Raw genomic sequence first — 18,876 nt, 5'->3', positions numbered from 1 at the left:
CCCACAACTGATGTTATTTTTGTCATTTTGTGTTTTGGTCTGAGGCGCCACCCTCCAGCTATCTACTAATCACAAAGTCAGTAGAGTTTTGTCAGAGGTTGCCATCTCTGTTACAGCTGCAGCTATGAATGTGTCGGATAAAACATGTATAACGTTACGAAACCTAAAATACCTCGTTATGAATCCGAAATACGTCGTAACAAAGTCTGAAATAAAACAAGGATTTGTATAGGAGATGCCTTTGAAAGATGGAGACGGCTGAAAACGGAGAAGAATTTGAAGGCCAACATTGCTAATTTTCTCCTGGACAGGTAAGATTCATCTATGTTTGGCTAACTTTGCTTCCGTACACAGTGGATTTTCCACGGTCGGCAGTGCTAAATGCATTCATAAAACGCTTTATATCGCACCACTAGCAGGGTCTGAAACAACAATCTATGTTCTGACTGAAATGTGGTATTACACCGTGTCTACACCGGACGCGACAGTTGTCGCACCGCAACAGCTAAAGTCTGTCTACACTGGACGCGACAAAGCGACCGTTGCAAATCATTTAAACTTTGTGTGAGCACATCATAAATAGAACGCGGCAGCAGATTACTGTCGGGGATTTGCCGTGTCGCGCTGCATCCAGTGTAGACAGCATAATAGGTTCTATTGTATTTTGTCGCGTGCGCCGCTCGCGCCCGGTGTAGACATGGTGTTACAGTACATCTTTACAAAATATTTGGCTAATCGCCATTAGTAAATTTTTGCGATACATAATTACTTCGCAAAACATCTCTCGTGAAGCAACAGAAAAAAAATACTGTGTAGGACTCGTCACTTGCCATTGGAAGCTCCTTGTAGCAGCCTAGGTTCCTGCTGGATCCTGCAGCTTAGCTGGCAACCTCGAGTCAGAGGGGAGAGGGAGGGGATACACCGTTCTACAGTATTTTGAAAGTGATTGCAGTACCAGTTTTGGCCACAATCCTACATACGGTTCCTTTAAAACAACTATGTTGGACAATTTTGAAGTTGGAGGAGGAAATGAGATGGAGATTTTGTCCTACCCTACCTTTTTGATAGGGTAGTACACAGGCAAAGAGCTAACCACACATGACCTTTCCAACATAATTACGTAATGCATCAAGTCGCGCATCACAGAGCTAGTGCAAGATGAGTATTTGTGGTTAAAAAATACATACTATTTTTTTTTAGGAAATGACTTATCGTTTTGCTAGATAAGACACTTATTCCTTTGAAGCTGCATTGAAATGGCAGCTTCAACCCATTGGCTCCCATTGAAGTACATATAGTATAGAGAAAAATCCTGGAATGTTTTCCTTGAAACCTTTTCAACTGAAGAAAGAAAGACATGAACATCTTGGATAACATGGGGGGAGTCAATCAGGACATTTTTGTTCTGGAAGTGAACTAATCATTTAAAAGCATGAAATGGACTGATGTTTTCCCATCCTCCTGCTCAGGATAGTAAACAATTTTAGGATGGTGCATGTTCTTGTACTGCCATCAAGCAATCAACATGTCATGTTGGTTAAATCGCAGCTTATATCCTGTATCTCCAGGTAAAAACAGGATGCATTACCTTTATTGTACATGTTGGTTGGCACCTGCACCACGCTGAGGCTGAGGTTGACGGATAGGTTATTAAAATGATCATTGGGTTCCAGGAGGAACTCTCCTCCCAGCTCCACACTGTTCCCGTCTTCATCCACCTCGTTTATCAGCACTGCGTTGAAATACTCATACTGTAGGGAAAAAAATGAACCAAACAAGTCAATATAGAGGTGTCAGGCTGGAAAAACAACATTACTAATATTCATTCTATAGAGTTATAGTACACGACTTTTTAAAAGTTTGTGGTCTGTAAGTTTTAAAAAGACTTTTATTCAGCAAGGACACATTAAATTAATCAAAAGTGACAGTTAAGACAAATTTATTGCTTCACAGGTTTTGTATTTCATATAAATTCTTTTTCTGTTCTTTTTCTATCTGTATCATTATTTCCACAAAAATACAAAGCAGCACAGCTGTTTTCAGTTTTGATAATAGTAGGAAACGTTTCTTGAGCAGCAAATCAGCATATTAGAATAATTTCTGAAGGATCATGTGACACTAATGATGCTGAAAATTCATTGCATCACAGAAATAAATTGTACAAATTGAATTTTAAAATTATCCTTTAAAATTTTATTAATAACACTATTTTTACTATATTTTGGATCAAATATCTGTTATGATTAAGTATCGTTTAAAGGAGTAGTTCACTTTCAGAAGAAAAATCTACAGATAATGTACTCACCCAGTTATCATCCAAGATGTTCATGTATTTTTTTCTTCAGTCGTAAAGAAATTGTGTTTTTTAAGGAAAACATTTCAGGATTTCTCTCCATATAATGGACTTCTATGGTGCTCCGAGTTTGAACTTCCAAAATGCAGTTTAAATCCAGATTCAAAGGGCTCTAAATGATCCCAGCCGAGGAAGAAGGGTCTTATCTAGCGAAATGATGGGTTATTTTCTAAAAACATTTACAACTTAAATACTTTTTAATCTCAACGCTTGTCTTGCCGAGCTAGATGAGCATTTGAGGTTAAAAAGTATATAAATTGTAATTTTTTTAAAGAAAATAACCCATCGTTTTGCTAGATAAGACCCTTCTTTCCTCGGCGGCGATCATTTAGAGCCCTTTGAATCTGGATTTAAACTGCATTTGGAAGTTCATTTGGATTTGGATCTGCATTTGGAAGTTCGGGGGCACCATAGAAGTCCATTATATGGAGAGAAATCCTGAAATGTTTTCCTTAAAAAACACAATTTCTTTACAACTGAAGAAAGAAAGACATGAACATCTTGGATGACAAGGGGGTGAGTACATTATCTGTACATTTTTTGTTCTGAAAGTCAACTACTCCTTTAAGTATTAACTTCAGCTCAGATGTTTCACCAAGAAATTTCTGACTTTTTGTAGACTTTGTCAAATATGTGCACAGTTTCAGACACCGTTGAGATCTGAAACTTTTGTGAGATTAAAAAAAGCAGACATTAAACATTTGTGATTGTCTTTCCTACAGCAAAACAGTCCAGTTTGCATAAATGGTTCAACCAAACTAATAAAAATGTTAGTTTACAAATAGCATGCACACACACACACACAAATTTCTCTCCGTTGCCCCAGTCGAACTATAAAGGATAACGGTCGAAGAACATTTAGTTTGTGTCCAGGGGCCCTGCGTGATTAAACTACCTCTCACTTTACTGGACCAGAGGTCATTCTGTGAAAAGAGGCTATCTATCTGTTAGGTGAGTGTACTTGGTAACACCTTTGTGTTTACCATTAAGCGGTGTGTGTATGTGTGTATGCACTTGACTACGGCTCCTGTTGGGGAGGGGGGCATCAGTACAAAGCCCAGCAATGACAGCTCATACCACGGCTGGGCGCTCCGGTGATACACCCCTGGAGGGGCGGAGGGGGAGCCGAGTCGAGAGGGAGAGGAGAAACGCTCCACACTCAGCATTTCTGACAGCACTGCGACAAGCTTTTGAGGGTTATCAACAAACAGCAGGAGCAGGTGCTGCACACCCGACCGAGTCCCGGTCTCAGTGGGTTCTGAGTCAGAACTCCTCATTCAAAGAGTCACGCTCGGAACCGTTTCATCCAGACCTTTAGGAACATTCACTCTCTGCCAGACTATTATATACTTAAACTGAAGGAGTGAAAAAAAAATCAACAATAACGCATAACATTATTTTCATGACTACTATTTCCAAGTCATATCCTGTACATTTTGTGCATTTTTTAATACCCCTTTAATTCTGATTTAATTTCTTTTTTATATATATATTCATTCCTACAATAAATATCCATTACATTTTAATGTCCATATATATATACAGGGTCATGTAATGGTCATGAAATTTATATCTGAAAGTTTTATGGTTTGTTAGGATTGACAATATTTGGCTATTTGAAAACCTAGAATCTGAGGGTGCAAAAAATCTAAATATTGAGAAAATCGTCTTTAAAGTTGTCCAAATGAAGTTCTTTGCAATGCATAATACTAATCAATAATTACGTTTTGATATATTTATGGAAAATTTACAAAATATCTTCATGGAACATGATCTTTACTTAATATCCTAATAATTTGACCCATACAATGTATTGCTGTCTATTGCTTAAATATACCTGCGCTACTTAATTTTTTAAAATTTAAAAATTTTATAGTTTTGTCACATATGTATGTATGTATGCATATATAAAACAGCAATATTTAATTTTTTATAATAACTTTTTTCAAATTATTTAAGAAAAGAGTGAATATTTTGTCAAATTAGTGAAGTTTTTTATATTTATTGCCATAATAAATATACATTGCATTTCTCATGCCTTGATGTCTTCAATAAAATCAATAAAGAATTAAAAAAATATATATTTTAACAAATAAATCTTACAATTGCCAACCAATTAAAAATATATTTGCTAACCATTAAACATGTATGGTAACATTTTACAATAAGGTGCAATTTGTTCCCATAAGTTAATGTATTAACAAACATTGAACAATACATTTATTACAGTATTTATTAATCTTTGTTAATGTTAGTTAATAAAAATACAGTTGTTCACTGTTAGTTCATGCTGGTTCACAGTGCTATATTTATCAACTAATGTTGATAAACACAACTTTTGATTTTAATAATGCATTAGTAAATGTTGAAATTAATATTAAGATTAATAAATGTTGTAGTTAACTAATGGTAACTAATGAAACCTTATTGTAAAGTGTTACCAAAAAATGTAAAGTGCATACATATACATACACACATACATTTATATAACCAATATATATTTTTTATCATAATAGCTTTTTTCAATTGTTTTAAAAGGAGTGAACATTTTGTAAAATTAGTGAGGATTTATTATATTTATTGCTATAGTAAATATTTGTAATGCATTTTTAAAACCTTGATGCCTTTGTTTGACCTCAATAAAATAAATAAAATTGTTCAATCAATTGCCAGTTTTCTTAGTAGCAAAGTTTTTTTCTATAAAAACAACCTACAGAAATATTGCGTCTGCAAACCCACTCTTTCACTATAATTAGCTACGTGAATGAAAAACATAAACGTTTATGAATCATTGGAAATGTATTTCTACGTATAACAGAGTGCGTGCATGAATTCATTACTGAGGGGGGATACCATTATTTTAAACGTATTTTGCTTCAGTGAATTTTCCATTTGTCCCTGAATAGCGCAGCAAACGTGGAGTCATTTATCTTAGTCGGAGTGCGGAGGCCGGAGAGAGGGGAGGGCTTCTAACACATAAATATATATATATAAATATAATTCACTTCAAGAACTAAGCTGGAGGTCATGTACAGGACATTTGCATAAAGCAGGGCCACAAGATTACGGCAAGGAGAGTGAGCAGCTTTACCATTAAAACATCCCCAAAGTGTCTATTCCAAAGAACACATTACAATTTCATATTATATTCAAAGTGACAAGAAAGCATTTTAAAAATGAATATGCATGTAATTATAAAAGTGTTCTGATATTTCTGACAGTACATAGTGGAGTCAGGGCATTAGAACGGCTGGGGTTTTCTTTGTTTCTGAACAAAGAACTGTCCATGGTTCTGAAATCATCACATATGTGACCCTGGACCACAAAACCAGTCTCAATTTTTCTCTAATCACAAAAATCATTAGGTTATTAAGTTAAGTTCATGTTCCATGAAAATATTTTCTAAATTTTCTACCATAAATATATCAAAACTCAATTTTTAATTAGTAATATGCATTGCTAAGAGCTTAATTTGGACAACTTTAAAGGCGATTTTTTTGGCACCCTTAGTAGATTTTTAAATAGTTGTATTTCGGCCAAATATTGTCTTTATTTATTCAGCTTTCAAATGATGTATAAATCTCAGTTTCGAAAAAAAATTGCCACTTATGATTGGTTTTGTGATCCAGGGTCACAAATAATATTGAAAACATACTGTACTGTAAATGCAAACTCTCTCACCTGAAGGTCAGGGTTCTCCTCATGTTGGAGATGAGCTTCTTCTGCTGCTTCTACGAGCCTCTACATATGAGTGACATGACAGAGAAAACAGAAGAAACTTAAAGATGATTGATGGAAACACACACAGATTTCCTCTTGATGGGCGAGAGCTTTCAAAGATGCAGACAGTAGTTATAATAATAAAAAAAAGTTGAATGATTACCAGATCTAAGTTAATGATCTTTCAAAAAGCTCTGATATGAAATCATTTATTGACTATAAATACCTACCCTGAGAAACATGCACTGGAGAATAAAAGTGACAACCCCTGTCATAAACACTTATGAATGGAAGTTAAATAGTCATGATGAATTATTAATGAAAGTAACTGTGTAAGGCAACCTCTTGAACAGTTTTCATTTACCTGCTGTTTGCAAACAGGTTGTATTCCACGTGGCGGCTTGTTGCCTTCAGGCAAAAACAATAGTGTGTGTGTGTAAAGGACAGTGTATGTTTCGTTGTCATTGAAAACTGCTGGCATGCATTTTTAGTTACATGGTGGTATAATTGCTTCCAATCCACAAAGCGCTTTAGGAAAAATAATTAATACTTGTCGCATTGCGAGGAAATAACAGCAACATAACCCAAATTGAGGCTTTGTGCCAATTTATAAACACCCTCTAGAAATATAACCCAAGCTGCTGTGTAAAATATATTAATAATAATAATAAAATGAGGTTATGTTCCTGAAAAAAATGTTTTAGACACAAACAGCATACGAATTATAGACTGCATTTTTGTTTTGACCTCATAAGACAGTTAAAACAAAAGGCTGGGGTGCCTTGCGTGTTCTTTTCACACATAAATACATTTCAGTCGTGTTTGTAATCGCCTCATTAACCTCAAAAGCTAAATCACTTACTTAGAAAGCGTATTTTCAGCTGTTAGCGAACAGGCGGCGCTAGCGAACGGAATTGCGCGTTTACCTGAGGGAATATAGCCTACAACCGTGTTATTAGCCTAGACGTTAGCAAACATGACAAATTAGCATTTTTGGCCTCAGTAGAAATATAAATAATAAATATTTTCTGTAAAACATTAACATGTGAGCTAAGTTACTTGGTTTTAAAAGTCTAACTGACGCTTAGTTAACTAACGTTGCATGTTAGTTAACGTTAGTTGCTAAACTGTAAACAATTAGCTAACCTTAAAAATAGCCGAAATACACTCTTTAAAATAAAGATTCCAAAAGGGTGCTTTTGCAGGGATGCCATAGAAGACCCATTTTTGGTTCCTTGAAGAACCTTTCAGTGAACACTTACAAAAAACATTTGAAGAACATTTTAAAAACCTTTTTCGACAATAAAGAACCTTTTCTGCGTTTCAAAGGTTCCATGGATGTTCCAATAAAGAACCTTTATATTTAAAAGTGTAGTTCTTCACAGTTTAGTCTCTCATCTAGTTAATTCTTCAACCATTCCACTTTTTTAACAGCTTTTAAACTAACGACATGATTTGACACCACAAGTAGGCTATATAACAAAACATGAATTTGTTTAAAAATGATTAAGGATATAGAAACAATTTCCGCGAGGCAACTGAGATTGGCAGAAAAATAAAATCACTTTGAATTCGAACACGAAACAAAAATGTTACAAATATTTCTGTATTTGTAGAATTATTTTCAAACGAAATAAAAAGTGCTGCAGTGCACTTGGGACTTCTGTGGTATGAATTGCATCAACTCGCTTCAAATCCGACAAACGTGTAAATTTATTTCGCATAAATACGCGCATGCATTTTATGAAATCAGTATGCAGTTGAAAGCTACAAATGCATGAGGTGTATTTCATGGGTTTTACCTTTCATGGCAAACCGACTCCATTGCATCATAAAGTGACAGTGTGTATCTGCAGGAGTTAGATAAGCCTATCTCCTCCACACACTCCACACACACAGGCAATTAAAGCCTGGACCGCGTGTGTCCCTCTGAAGAATAACGGCATGAGCAGGTTGTAACGGGAAAATCTATATGTTCTTCTATATAGAAGAGAGAAGCTTTAATCGAGGGGATTTTTATACGTTAGTAATAAATAAAGCGGTTGCGGCTGCAGCTTCCAAAGACAATAGGCTATATGAGTGATGAGAAATGCTAAATGAAACAAAAGGAATTCGTGCAAATAATTCGATAATAATAACTACAACCTATATTAGCCTAATAAAAATAATAACTATAAGTTAAGGATATTAATTTAAAAATAAAGCGGAAGTCGCATGCAAACACATACAATTATTTTCCTCTCAAGTTACTTACTCGAGTGGCCTCCGCCTTTTTCCGAAATATTTCCTCCATATTCAGCGCCAGATTTTTCACCAGTTTAGCTCCGTCGATCTCTTCTATTCGCACCGATTTCTCATGTTCCTTGTATTTCTAAAGAGAAATAAATAAATGCATTTTGCATTTATTGGATTAAAACAATCTTTGAACAAAATAAACAGCTTTAAATACGTCTGCCGCACGTTTTCTGTAATTGACGTATCAAACAAAACACTACTTTAAATATCTATGTTTTAATGAAGCTTTGTCTGGTAGTACTGAAAGTATTGCATGTATTAGAACAAAAATACAATCTTTCAGACAAGACAAGTACATTGTAAGGCTATAGCAAATAGAAATAAAATAACTATTTTATCTGCATTCATACGTGCACACTTTAAAACAGCAGATCATTTTATTATTTAATTCTTTTTATGCTCTGTGTGTCACATTGTGGTCTGAGGAGTCTCAGTTTTCTCAGTCTTAATTTTTTTTTACATCCTAAAAAAAGAAATCAGCAAAATTCAACAAACTCAGACATAAAACATGAACTAAACTCCATTAAATCACAACATTTAGCTCAATAATCATCTTTCCTTTACTCTAATGGATAGTGTGATCCCTCCAAACATGAATTTAACAAATCAACATCCATCATGACAAGTTCATTTGTCTGTGATCAGTAAATAGTGATGAACTGAGACATTTAGACATATTCAAATCTGAAGAAGCCAGTCATGTGTGGCTGTGGAGGATGGAGAGATGAGACAAACAAGAAAAAATGATGTGAGACAGTGATGGAGAGACAGGGGACGGTAAGAAGAGGCCTCTACAAGTCTCCATGACCTACGGTTTGCATTGTCTCTGCGTTAATACAGCTGTCGTTCTCATTCGAGTTAGTGCCACAAGTCTTCAGATAAGCGCCTCTGTCTGACAGCGGCCACTCTGATTGGCTGATAAGACAAATCCTCTCTAGATAACGAGCTCAATCTTGTCGGCGTAATTGGTGGGACTGCTGCTGCAGTGTGTGTTATTGGTGGAGGCAGAGCGTTGTGGGTGGGCCGCTTTGGGGGAGGCTGGGCGGGGCTTGTCGAAAGGGCCACGCATTGTTGGAGGGTAATTGAAATGGAGTCAGAATTCAGGAGAAAGATAATAAGTTGTCAAGCCTGGGCGAGTCTGGATAATGAACTACACTTCAGACAATGCTGAGTCTGCAGTACATGCGACACCTGAAGCAACAGCACTCAACGGCATTGTGATATTAGACTATTCAAACACACTCAGCCATCGACGCCTGCAGGCTTACACCATTATACTAAATTTGGGCTATGCGAAACATGAATGTAGATTAATGTGTGCCACACAGCCTTTCTGATCGAAGCTTAACATTTTCAGAATGCAAAATATGTGATTGACACAGTCCTTTCAAGCTTTTTTGATAAAGACCTAACACTCTTAATAATAAAGGTGCTTCGCGATGCCATAGAAGAACCTTTTTGTCTAAATGGTTTCATAAAGAACCTTCTGAACCTGTTTCGCCAAAGGTTCTTTGTGGTTATAAAATTCAGATTATAAAAAGGTAAGTAAGGAACGGTTCTTTAAAGAACCTTTGACTGAATGGTTCTTTGTGGAACCAAAAATGGTTCTTCTATGGCATCGCTTGAAGAACCTTTTGAAGCACCTTTATTTTTAAGAGTGTAATATATTCAGTAGGAAAAACTGATATATAATTTTTATCGATACTTTTATCAAGACAACAGGACCTCTCTCTCATCGCCTGCCTGAAAAATCTAAAACACACACACACACACACACACACACACACACACACACATTAGTTTTCAGTGTAAAAAAAAATTATGAACATATTACACAGATATTACTTTCGAGTCTTTTTTAATGAATACAGGAGATAAATTCCATGAAAACACACACACACACACACACACACACACACATACAAATCCCTAAATTCTAAAATGTGTTTAATGCAGTCTTTTCTACTTAAAAAAAAAGGATTTTCAGAGGAAAAAACATAATATTTTCAGTAGGCTAAAACTGATACAGTATATAATTTACAGTATATAATTTCTATCTAGTTTTATCGAGACAACAGAATTTTTTTTATGAAAACACACTCACAGATCACAAAAACATATCCCAGACAGTCATTTTAACTTTAAAATGCTGATAAAAATAAATTTCCATTAAGAAAAATTAATAAGCATTTTTATCTCTCAGTGTTTTAAGACAACAGGACATAAATTGCACGAAAACACACTCTTGCACTTGTCAAATCCCAATTTTTTTTATAGTTCTTTACTATAAAAAAACATTTTGTAAGAGAAAAAGTATGCCTACATGTGTTCCAGAAACTACTTTTAACTTTTAAAGGTCTAGCTGATAAAAATGGATAAGCATATATATCTCTCATGTCTTTTTTTAAAGACAACAGGATATAAATCCCTAGAAAAAAACACCCACACCCACATACACACACACAAATCACTAAATCCTACTTTTTTGTAGGCACAACGTATATAATTTTTATCTTGTTTTAACAAGACAACAGGAAATAAATCTCATGAAAACACAGAATGTGTCCCAGGCAGTCCTTTTTACTTTAAAAAAGGCCAATCTGATAAAAAAAAGTTTCCACTGAAAAATGGACAAGCATACATATCTCTCTCATGACTTTTTTAAAGACAGCAGGACATAAATCCCATGAAATCACACACTTTTGCCAAATCTCAGATCCCAAATGTGTTCCACAGTCCCTTTAACCTTAAAAAAAAACATTTTTGCACGCAACAATCTCACTCCCCCTCCCCTTTTTTTTTTTACAAGACAACTGGACATAAAATGCATGAAAACACACTCTTGCAAGTCAAAGCCCAATCCTTTTTTTTTTTTTTTACAGTAGGCTAATTCAAATTGAAAAAGGCCTTTCTGATATAAATCAGTTCTTGTAAGAGAAAAAGTACACCTACATGTGTCCCAGACACTCCTTTTAACTTTAAAAAAGGTCTAGCTGATAAAACTAAAATGGATAAGCATATATACCTCTCATGTCTTTTTTTTTAAAGACAACAGGATATAAATCCCATAAAAACAAACACACACACACACACACACACACACACACACACACACAAATAAAATCACTAAAAACATAAATCACATAAAATCCTACTTTTTTAGGCACAACATATATAATTTTTATCTAGCTTTATTAAGACAACAGAAAAATACCATAAAAACAAACACAAAAATCACTAAATCCTACTATTTTAGGCACAACATATATAGTTTTTATCTAGTTTTAGCCTATCTGATAAAAAAAAAAGTTTCCATTGAAAAATGGACAAGCTTACATATCTCTTCCATGCTTTTTTAAAGACAACAGGACATAAATCCAATGAAAACACAAACGTTTGCAAATCTCAGATCCCAAATGTGTTCCACACAGTCCTTTTCTTCCACACTTTTTTGTTTTATTTTAAAAAATAAGGTAAAACACATTTGTGCACATCTCAAATGTAAATAAATGTTCAAGCTTTCTGATACAAAATAAGTTTCCTGTAAGTGAAACAATCTCACTCCCCCCTTTTTTTTTACAAGACAGCAGGACATCCCATTGCATGAAAACACTCTTGCATGCTAAAATCCTAATATCTGTTTTTTTTTCCAGTTAATTCAAACTAAAAAAAGGCCTTTCTGATAAAAATCAGTTTTTGTAAGAGAAAAAGTTTACCTACATGCACCCCAGACACTTCTTTTAACATTAAAAAAGGTCTAGCTGATAAAAATAAAACAGATAAGCATGCATATCTCTCTCATGTGTTTTATTAAAAAACAACAGGATATAAATCCCATAAAAACTAACACAAAATCACTAAATTTTACTTTTTTAGGCACAGGATATATATAAAAAAGTCTGATTAAAGTTTCCATTGAAAAATGGACAGGCATACATATCTTTATAATGTCTTTCTAATGACAACAGGACATAAATCCCATGAAAACACACACTTTTGCAAATCTCAGATCCTGCATGTGTTACACAGGCTCTTTATCTTTAAAAAAGGCCTTTTTCAAAATGTTTTTGTTTTATTTCTAAAAACAGCAGGAAAAAATCTCAAATCCCAAAACATGTTTAAAACAGTCCTTTTAAATAAATATGCTTTAGAATAAAAATAAGTTTCCTGTAAGTGAAACAATCTAGCTGCCCTTTTTTTTTACAAGACAGCAGGACATTAACACTCTTGCACATTAAAATCAAACTAAAAAAAGGCCTTTCTGATAAAAATCAGTTTTTGTAAAAGAAAAGGTATGCCTACATGCATCCCAGACGCTTCTTTTAACTTTAAAAAAGGTCTAGCAGATCAAAATAAAATGGATAAGCATACATATCTCTCTCATGTGTTTTTTTTTAAACAACAGGATATAAAAATAAAAAAATAAAAATAAGTTTCCTGTAAGTGAAACAATCTCGCTCCCTTTTTTTTTTTTTACAAGACAGCAGGACATCCCATTGCATGAAAACACACTCAGATCACACGACATGTTTCTAACACCCACACCCCCCTCCACACACACAGATCGCAGCACCACGCAGCAAATTACCCCTTTAAGAGAGAGACCATGGAGGGTTATTGAGGCGGAACAGTTCATTTCACGCCTGTCCTGCCTCCCCACCCCTCACCCACCGTCCCGGCACCCAAAAAGGCCATAATCAAAGCCATTAATGCTGCGTTCATCAATAGTGATGATCACCCCACTGATTCCAAACACAGCGGCGAAACAGTCCCGGGGAGTGTGGCAGACTTCTGGACAAAACGGTTAAACATTAACAAGGTTTTCCCATCATATTCTCAAGACGCTACAAAATGATTCACTGTAAAGATGCTTAATGGTAATGCATTTGTACAATCTGTTATTTTGTTGCGGCGAGGTGGAAATTTTCAGCGATTGAAAGCAACAAAGGGTGACAGTTGTATGGCTGTTTTTCTCCCCCTTTGTGTAAAAATCAGGTAATTTTGCATAACAAGCTTAATGATCACTCTTAACGATCCTCCTTAATGAACCGGCCTGCTGCCTCATCCCTCCCTTCCTGCTTCCAGCTCTTCAGACAGACACTTTATTGGCCCTGAGCCCCACCCATCGGTCACGCCCACTGAGCAGGATGATGGGAAAAAGTGCAAACATACGCAGAAACGGCAATGAAGAGAGAACACAACTGGCTGGGACATTTTACAATGTGTTAATGTGTGTGCGTTTAGGTTGATGAAGATCATTTTGGCTGGGATGGGGGAACAAGTTCATTATTGATGCTCGTGGCTGAATCGGGAACAGATTTCCATCCTTAAAAAGGAATAGTTCATGCAAAAATGAAAATTGGGTCATTATTTACTTATCCCTAAGTCATTCTAAACCCATATGCTGTATTTTCCATGGGAAATTTAGGGATAGATAAACAGTGCTAATGTAACTCATTACTTGTAATCTGGATTACATAACCAGATTCAATTTTATTACTTTTTTTAAAACACTCATAATTAAATTACGTTTGCATTGATTACAGGTTATCCACACAATGGCAGTAAATTGTTCATAACTTTGCTTATTGATCTTTTCTTTGAAATCTTTTTAAATATTTAACATATTTAATTCTGAATCCTACTGCTTGTATACTTATATGAAGTATTGAATATATTCCTCTTTGTATTTTTATACCAAATTAGTACAAGATTATTCTACCATGTAGAATAGTAATTCATAAACTGTCAGATTATTTTATCAAAAATGTGTAATCTAATAGATTATTGATCACACTTCACATCATATAGTTTGGAATCAGTAATAGATTACAATTTGAGCTGAATCATAATTTGGGATTAGATTATAATTGTACCCAGTTACCCATCTGCCAAATCTGTCCTAAAATCACCAAAAACATTTTCCATATGTGACCCTGGACCACAAAACCAGTCATAAGTAGCACAGGTATGTTTGTAGCAATAGCCAACAATACACTGCATGGGTCAAAATGATCTTTTTATTTTATGCCAAAAAAAACATTAGAATATTAAGGTAAAGACCATGTTCCATGAAAATATTTTGTAAAATTTCTACCATAAATATATCAAAACTTACTTTTTGATTAGTAATATGCATTGCTAAGAACTTCATTTGATTAGATTTTTTTCAATATTTTGATTTCAAATTTTTCAAATAGTTGTATCTCAGCCAAATGTTGTCCTATCCTAACAAACCATACATCAATGGAAAGCTTATTTATTAAAACTGACCCTTATGACTGGTTTTGTGGTCCAGGGTCACATATAACTTACTGTATGCACTATATTTCATGCTTCTGAAAGTATGGATGAAATGAAATTCGATATCTGATAATCTTCCACTCTGCTGAAATTTAATTTACATTTGCAAACAGATACAAAATGATGCAAAATTGGCAGATTTGACATAATTGTCATGAAGCGTCATTGGTTTTTGTGTTTTGTAGTAAAAGTGGTGTACTAGTTTAAAAATTCACTATGGAAAACGAGATTTATCAGTAAATAATATCCAGAAAAATGAACATTGTCATCATTTATTCAACCTCACATAATTCCAAACCTGTATGACTTCATATCTTTTATGAAGCACAAAAGAAGATATTTTGAAGAATAGTTTGAAAGCCCATCGTCTTCCATTGTATGAAAAAAAATCACTGAGACATTTCCTAAAATATGTGACCCTGGACCACAAAAACAGTCATAAAGGTTTTTTAAACTGAGATTTAACCGGAAGCTAAATACATAAGCTTTCCGTTGATGTGTGGTTTGTAGGACAATATTTGGCTAAGATACAACTGCAATCTGAGGGTGCAAAAAAATCTAAATACTGAGAAAATCACCTTTAAAGTTGTCCAATTGCTAAGTCCAGTTCTTAGCGATGCATATTACTAATCAAAAATTAAGTTTTGATATATTTACGGTTCATGGAACATAATCTTTACTTAATATCCTAATGACTTTTGGCATAAAAGAAAATTCAATCATTTTGACTACACTATACAATGTCTTTTTGAATATTTCTACAAATTTACCTGTGCTACTTAAGACTGGTTTTGTGGTCCAGGGTCACATATCTTTTTTGATGTTCCACAGAAGAACGAAAGTCATATCATTTTAAAATCACGTGCGGATAAGTAAATTCATTTTCATTTTTGGGTATAGTATCCCTTTAAATTTCAGACTTTAGAAGACTCTGAGTTTAGCACATGGGTCATATGATCTAGTTTATGTTGTCCTTTTCAGAGCTTGACAGACATACATGAACTAAACAGTAAAAAATAAAAGCGAATGGTTTTGAATCAACATAAGCATGAGTAAACGAAGAGAATTTTCATTTTTGGGTGAATAATTCAGTTAACAAATTATGCAAGGTAAATCAGCCGCATTGGTCTCGGATCAGTGGATAAATACAACACCGGTAATAGCTCTGACTACGCTATAGATTTTTCTCTGCAGTAGTAGAGGCCCTGTAGCTAAAGATAGACCCCAAATCTCAGCTTTAGTTAAACAATCAGTGTACTGTATGTAGACAAATTAACTCCATTTTCTTCAATATCTCTATCACTGTATTCTTCACAAGCACACACACACACACACACACACACACAGAGACAGACACCTCACTAAACCTCAGCTGCAATTCTCAAAGCCTGAGTTTCATTCATTTCCGCCGTTTTATATACAGACTCAGGCTAGTTCAGTTAAAGAGTCACGTAGACACATTCTGTGAGGAGGTAATTACGACGATAATATGTGCACTGATGGTGAGAGCTGTGCTCTTATCTCACACCAACACTGAGAGACTTATTAATACTTCAGAGAGAGAGAGAGAGTGAGGGTTATCTCAAAACATCCATCACTGTTTTTCCTTCAGTAGGAACCAAGAGGAAATGAAGTGTGTTCTGTAGTATATAACGCCACCGCATAGTGCATTCAAACAGCGGTAATAGCTACAACACGGGATAGTGGAACAAAGAAACCAGGTGGACACCTTTATCTGCAACATATCAGCACAGATATGAACTTTAATAATAAAACATTAATATTGCAATGTGTGTATATGGCTTTTTTCTCTCTTTTGACATAGTGTTATCAATATTGAATTGGTAATGCATAAACATAAACCATCTACAGTACGTCTCATTAAAAAGACTCATAACATGAATGGATGTGAACGAATAATTAAAAAAGCCAACAGCGTCTATGTCTAATTTCCCTGTTTGCACCTCAATTGTCAAAAGAACATCATGATTGTTTAAAAATTTAAAAACGTGCACCATTTGTCTCTGAATTCTTTAAATCTCAAAACTTGAACCCCATGACCAGAAAAAGCTTTAAAGCACTTTAAAACATCAGCTGCCACCATGTGGCTAAAGTGTGAAGTGCATCATCAGATGCTCCTTTGTCATTTACAAAGAGACACACATTCATTCAATTATTCTGTTTGTCAATTCCAGCTAGTCCTACACAGGTGTTTAGATGCAAAAAACAGATCGGGGGGAAAGAAATCGAGTGTAATGGGCCCTATCCAAAAACTCCCTTTCACACATCTCAGATTATACACCTGGATGTTGTAAGCCAAAGCCATCTGTATTCTTATGAGCCAAGGAGAGGTGTGTGTGCCAATGCAAGCATGTGTGTGTGTGTGTGTGTGTGAGAGAGAGAGAGAGCGGGGGAAATACCTTCTGTAAGAGCTGAGATCCTGAGTATTTTGAAGCTATTGATTTTATTTCACCACCAAACGCTGAAGCCCAGAGTTTCACCCTGTTGGGGGAAGAGCCCATTTAATCACTCAAATTACAACACATTACGCCACCATTACAAGTATTAGCAATACTATAATGATAGATCAAGAGTAAAACAGTTAACGGAAGTTAAAGCAATACTATTTACAATCATTGCATTCTATGCAAGCATGTGGGTTTGTAGGTTAAATACATTTTCTGCCTTATGTTGCTCATTGACTGTATGACATGAAGTACTGTAGTCTGTATTTTCCGTGAAACATGCATTGACTTAATCATAAGGAGCTATTTATATCTGATCTGCTTCTTAACAGTGTAATTAAATGTAGTGAGGTTAATTATATCATATTACTGTAAATTATATTTGTGGCTTATATAAAATCAGTTGATTTATCGCATGAAGCATATGCATAATTGATAATATACAGTGTACTGTATGGCGGCAATCATTAGGGCTTCTATATTTTGTTACATTTAAATATAATAATGCATATTTGTTACCCTGAACCACAAAAACAGTCTTAAGTAGCATGGGTATATATGTAGCAATAGCTATAAATGATTGATTTATCTTTTTAATGCCAATAATCATTAGGATATTATTAAGATCATGTTCCATGAAGATATTTTGTAAATTTTCTACCGCAAATATTTAAAAAATGTCATTTTTAATTAGTAATATGCATTGCTAAGAACTTTATTTGGACAACTTCGGACACATTTTCTCAATATTTAGATTTTTTGCACCCTCAGATGCCAGGTTTTCAAATAGTTGTATCTCAGCAATATATATTGTCCTATCCTAACAAACTATTCATAAATGGAAAGCTTATTTATTCAGCTTTCACATGATGTATAAACCTCAATTTCAAAAAATTGACCCTTATGACTGGTTTTGTGGTCCAGGGTCACATTTAATTATAAAAGCCTCTCATATTTGCACTCTAAAGCTAACTGGGAGATTACAGTAGCACAATAATCATCACACAGCATAGATGTAACCTCTCTAAGTGCACTTATAATATAGTATAGATTAGTATTTAATTCTTTATGTTTTGCATACCTTTACATATGAAATGTGCATAAATTATGTGCAAAGCTTTTATATGTTTGAGTCTAACTAGAGTATAACTAGCCATCAGAAATGATCCCTCTTTACAAATGGGTATAGAATAAATATAACTATTAAGACTTCTCTATACTTTGCATGCATTTATATACAATGCAGTTTGCATAAATTATAAAAGCATCTATTCGAAATGTCCAGACTACTAAAATACAACTAAAGGGTAGTATTAAGCTCTTTATTTCTATACACATGCATACTGGTCGGCTTTTTCTGTACATTGTGCATGCATGCTCTTCTACTCACACTGATAAGGGGATCTCCGGTTGGGACCCCCGCACCTCCAGCGCTGTCCAGAACGCGCTCATCACACACAAGAGGAGGCAGCGCGCGTGCATCAGAGGAATTCTCCGGTTCCGCTGCATCCTTCCCCTAAAATTTCTTGCGCTGCAACGGAGCCGGCGGCTCGGGCACCCTTTAGAACTCCCCCTCCTCTCGGTGTCTCTCCCCTCGGTTACAAAAACAGCACCGAGCGCCGATTCAGCCGCACATCTGCCCGCCCCAGCGCGCGTTGCTGCCTCCGGAGTTTCAGTCTCTCCGCCCAGCTGTCACACACCCCGCGACCTCCTGCTTGTGCTCTTTGACATCGATCCTTG

At 35.1% G+C, this 18,876-nt stretch overlaps 1 protein-coding gene across 1 annotated transcript in view; it reads right to left on the bottom strand.

Annotated features, from left to right (window-relative positions):
* cacna2d3 (calcium channel, voltage dependent, alpha2/delta subunit 3) overlaps positions 1-18,876 on the bottom strand; it is a 61,135-nt gene extending 42,259 nt beyond the window's left edge. The window contains exons 1-5 of the mRNA XM_073825667.1: positions 18,527-18,876; positions 17,092-17,173; positions 8,328-8,444; positions 6,035-6,094; positions 1,589-1,751 (exon numbers count right to left, since the gene is read on the bottom strand). Coding sequence (XP_073681768.1) covers positions 1,589-1,751; positions 6,035-6,094; positions 8,328-8,444; positions 17,092-17,173; positions 18,527-18,645 — 541 coding nt within the window. The 5' untranslated portion in view covers positions 18,646-18,876. The remainder of the gene's footprint in view (positions 1-1,588; positions 1,752-6,034; positions 6,095-8,327; positions 8,445-17,091; positions 17,174-18,526) is intronic.

Source organism: Garra rufa, chromosome 20 (genome assembly GCF_049309525.1).
Source record: "Garra rufa chromosome 20, GarRuf1.0, whole genome shotgun sequence".
NCBI lineage: Eukaryota > Metazoa > Chordata > Actinopteri > Cypriniformes > Cyprinidae > Garra > Garra rufa.
The sequence above is the reverse complement of the archived record's forward strand: the minus strand, read 5'-3'. Positions and strand labels throughout refer to the sequence as shown.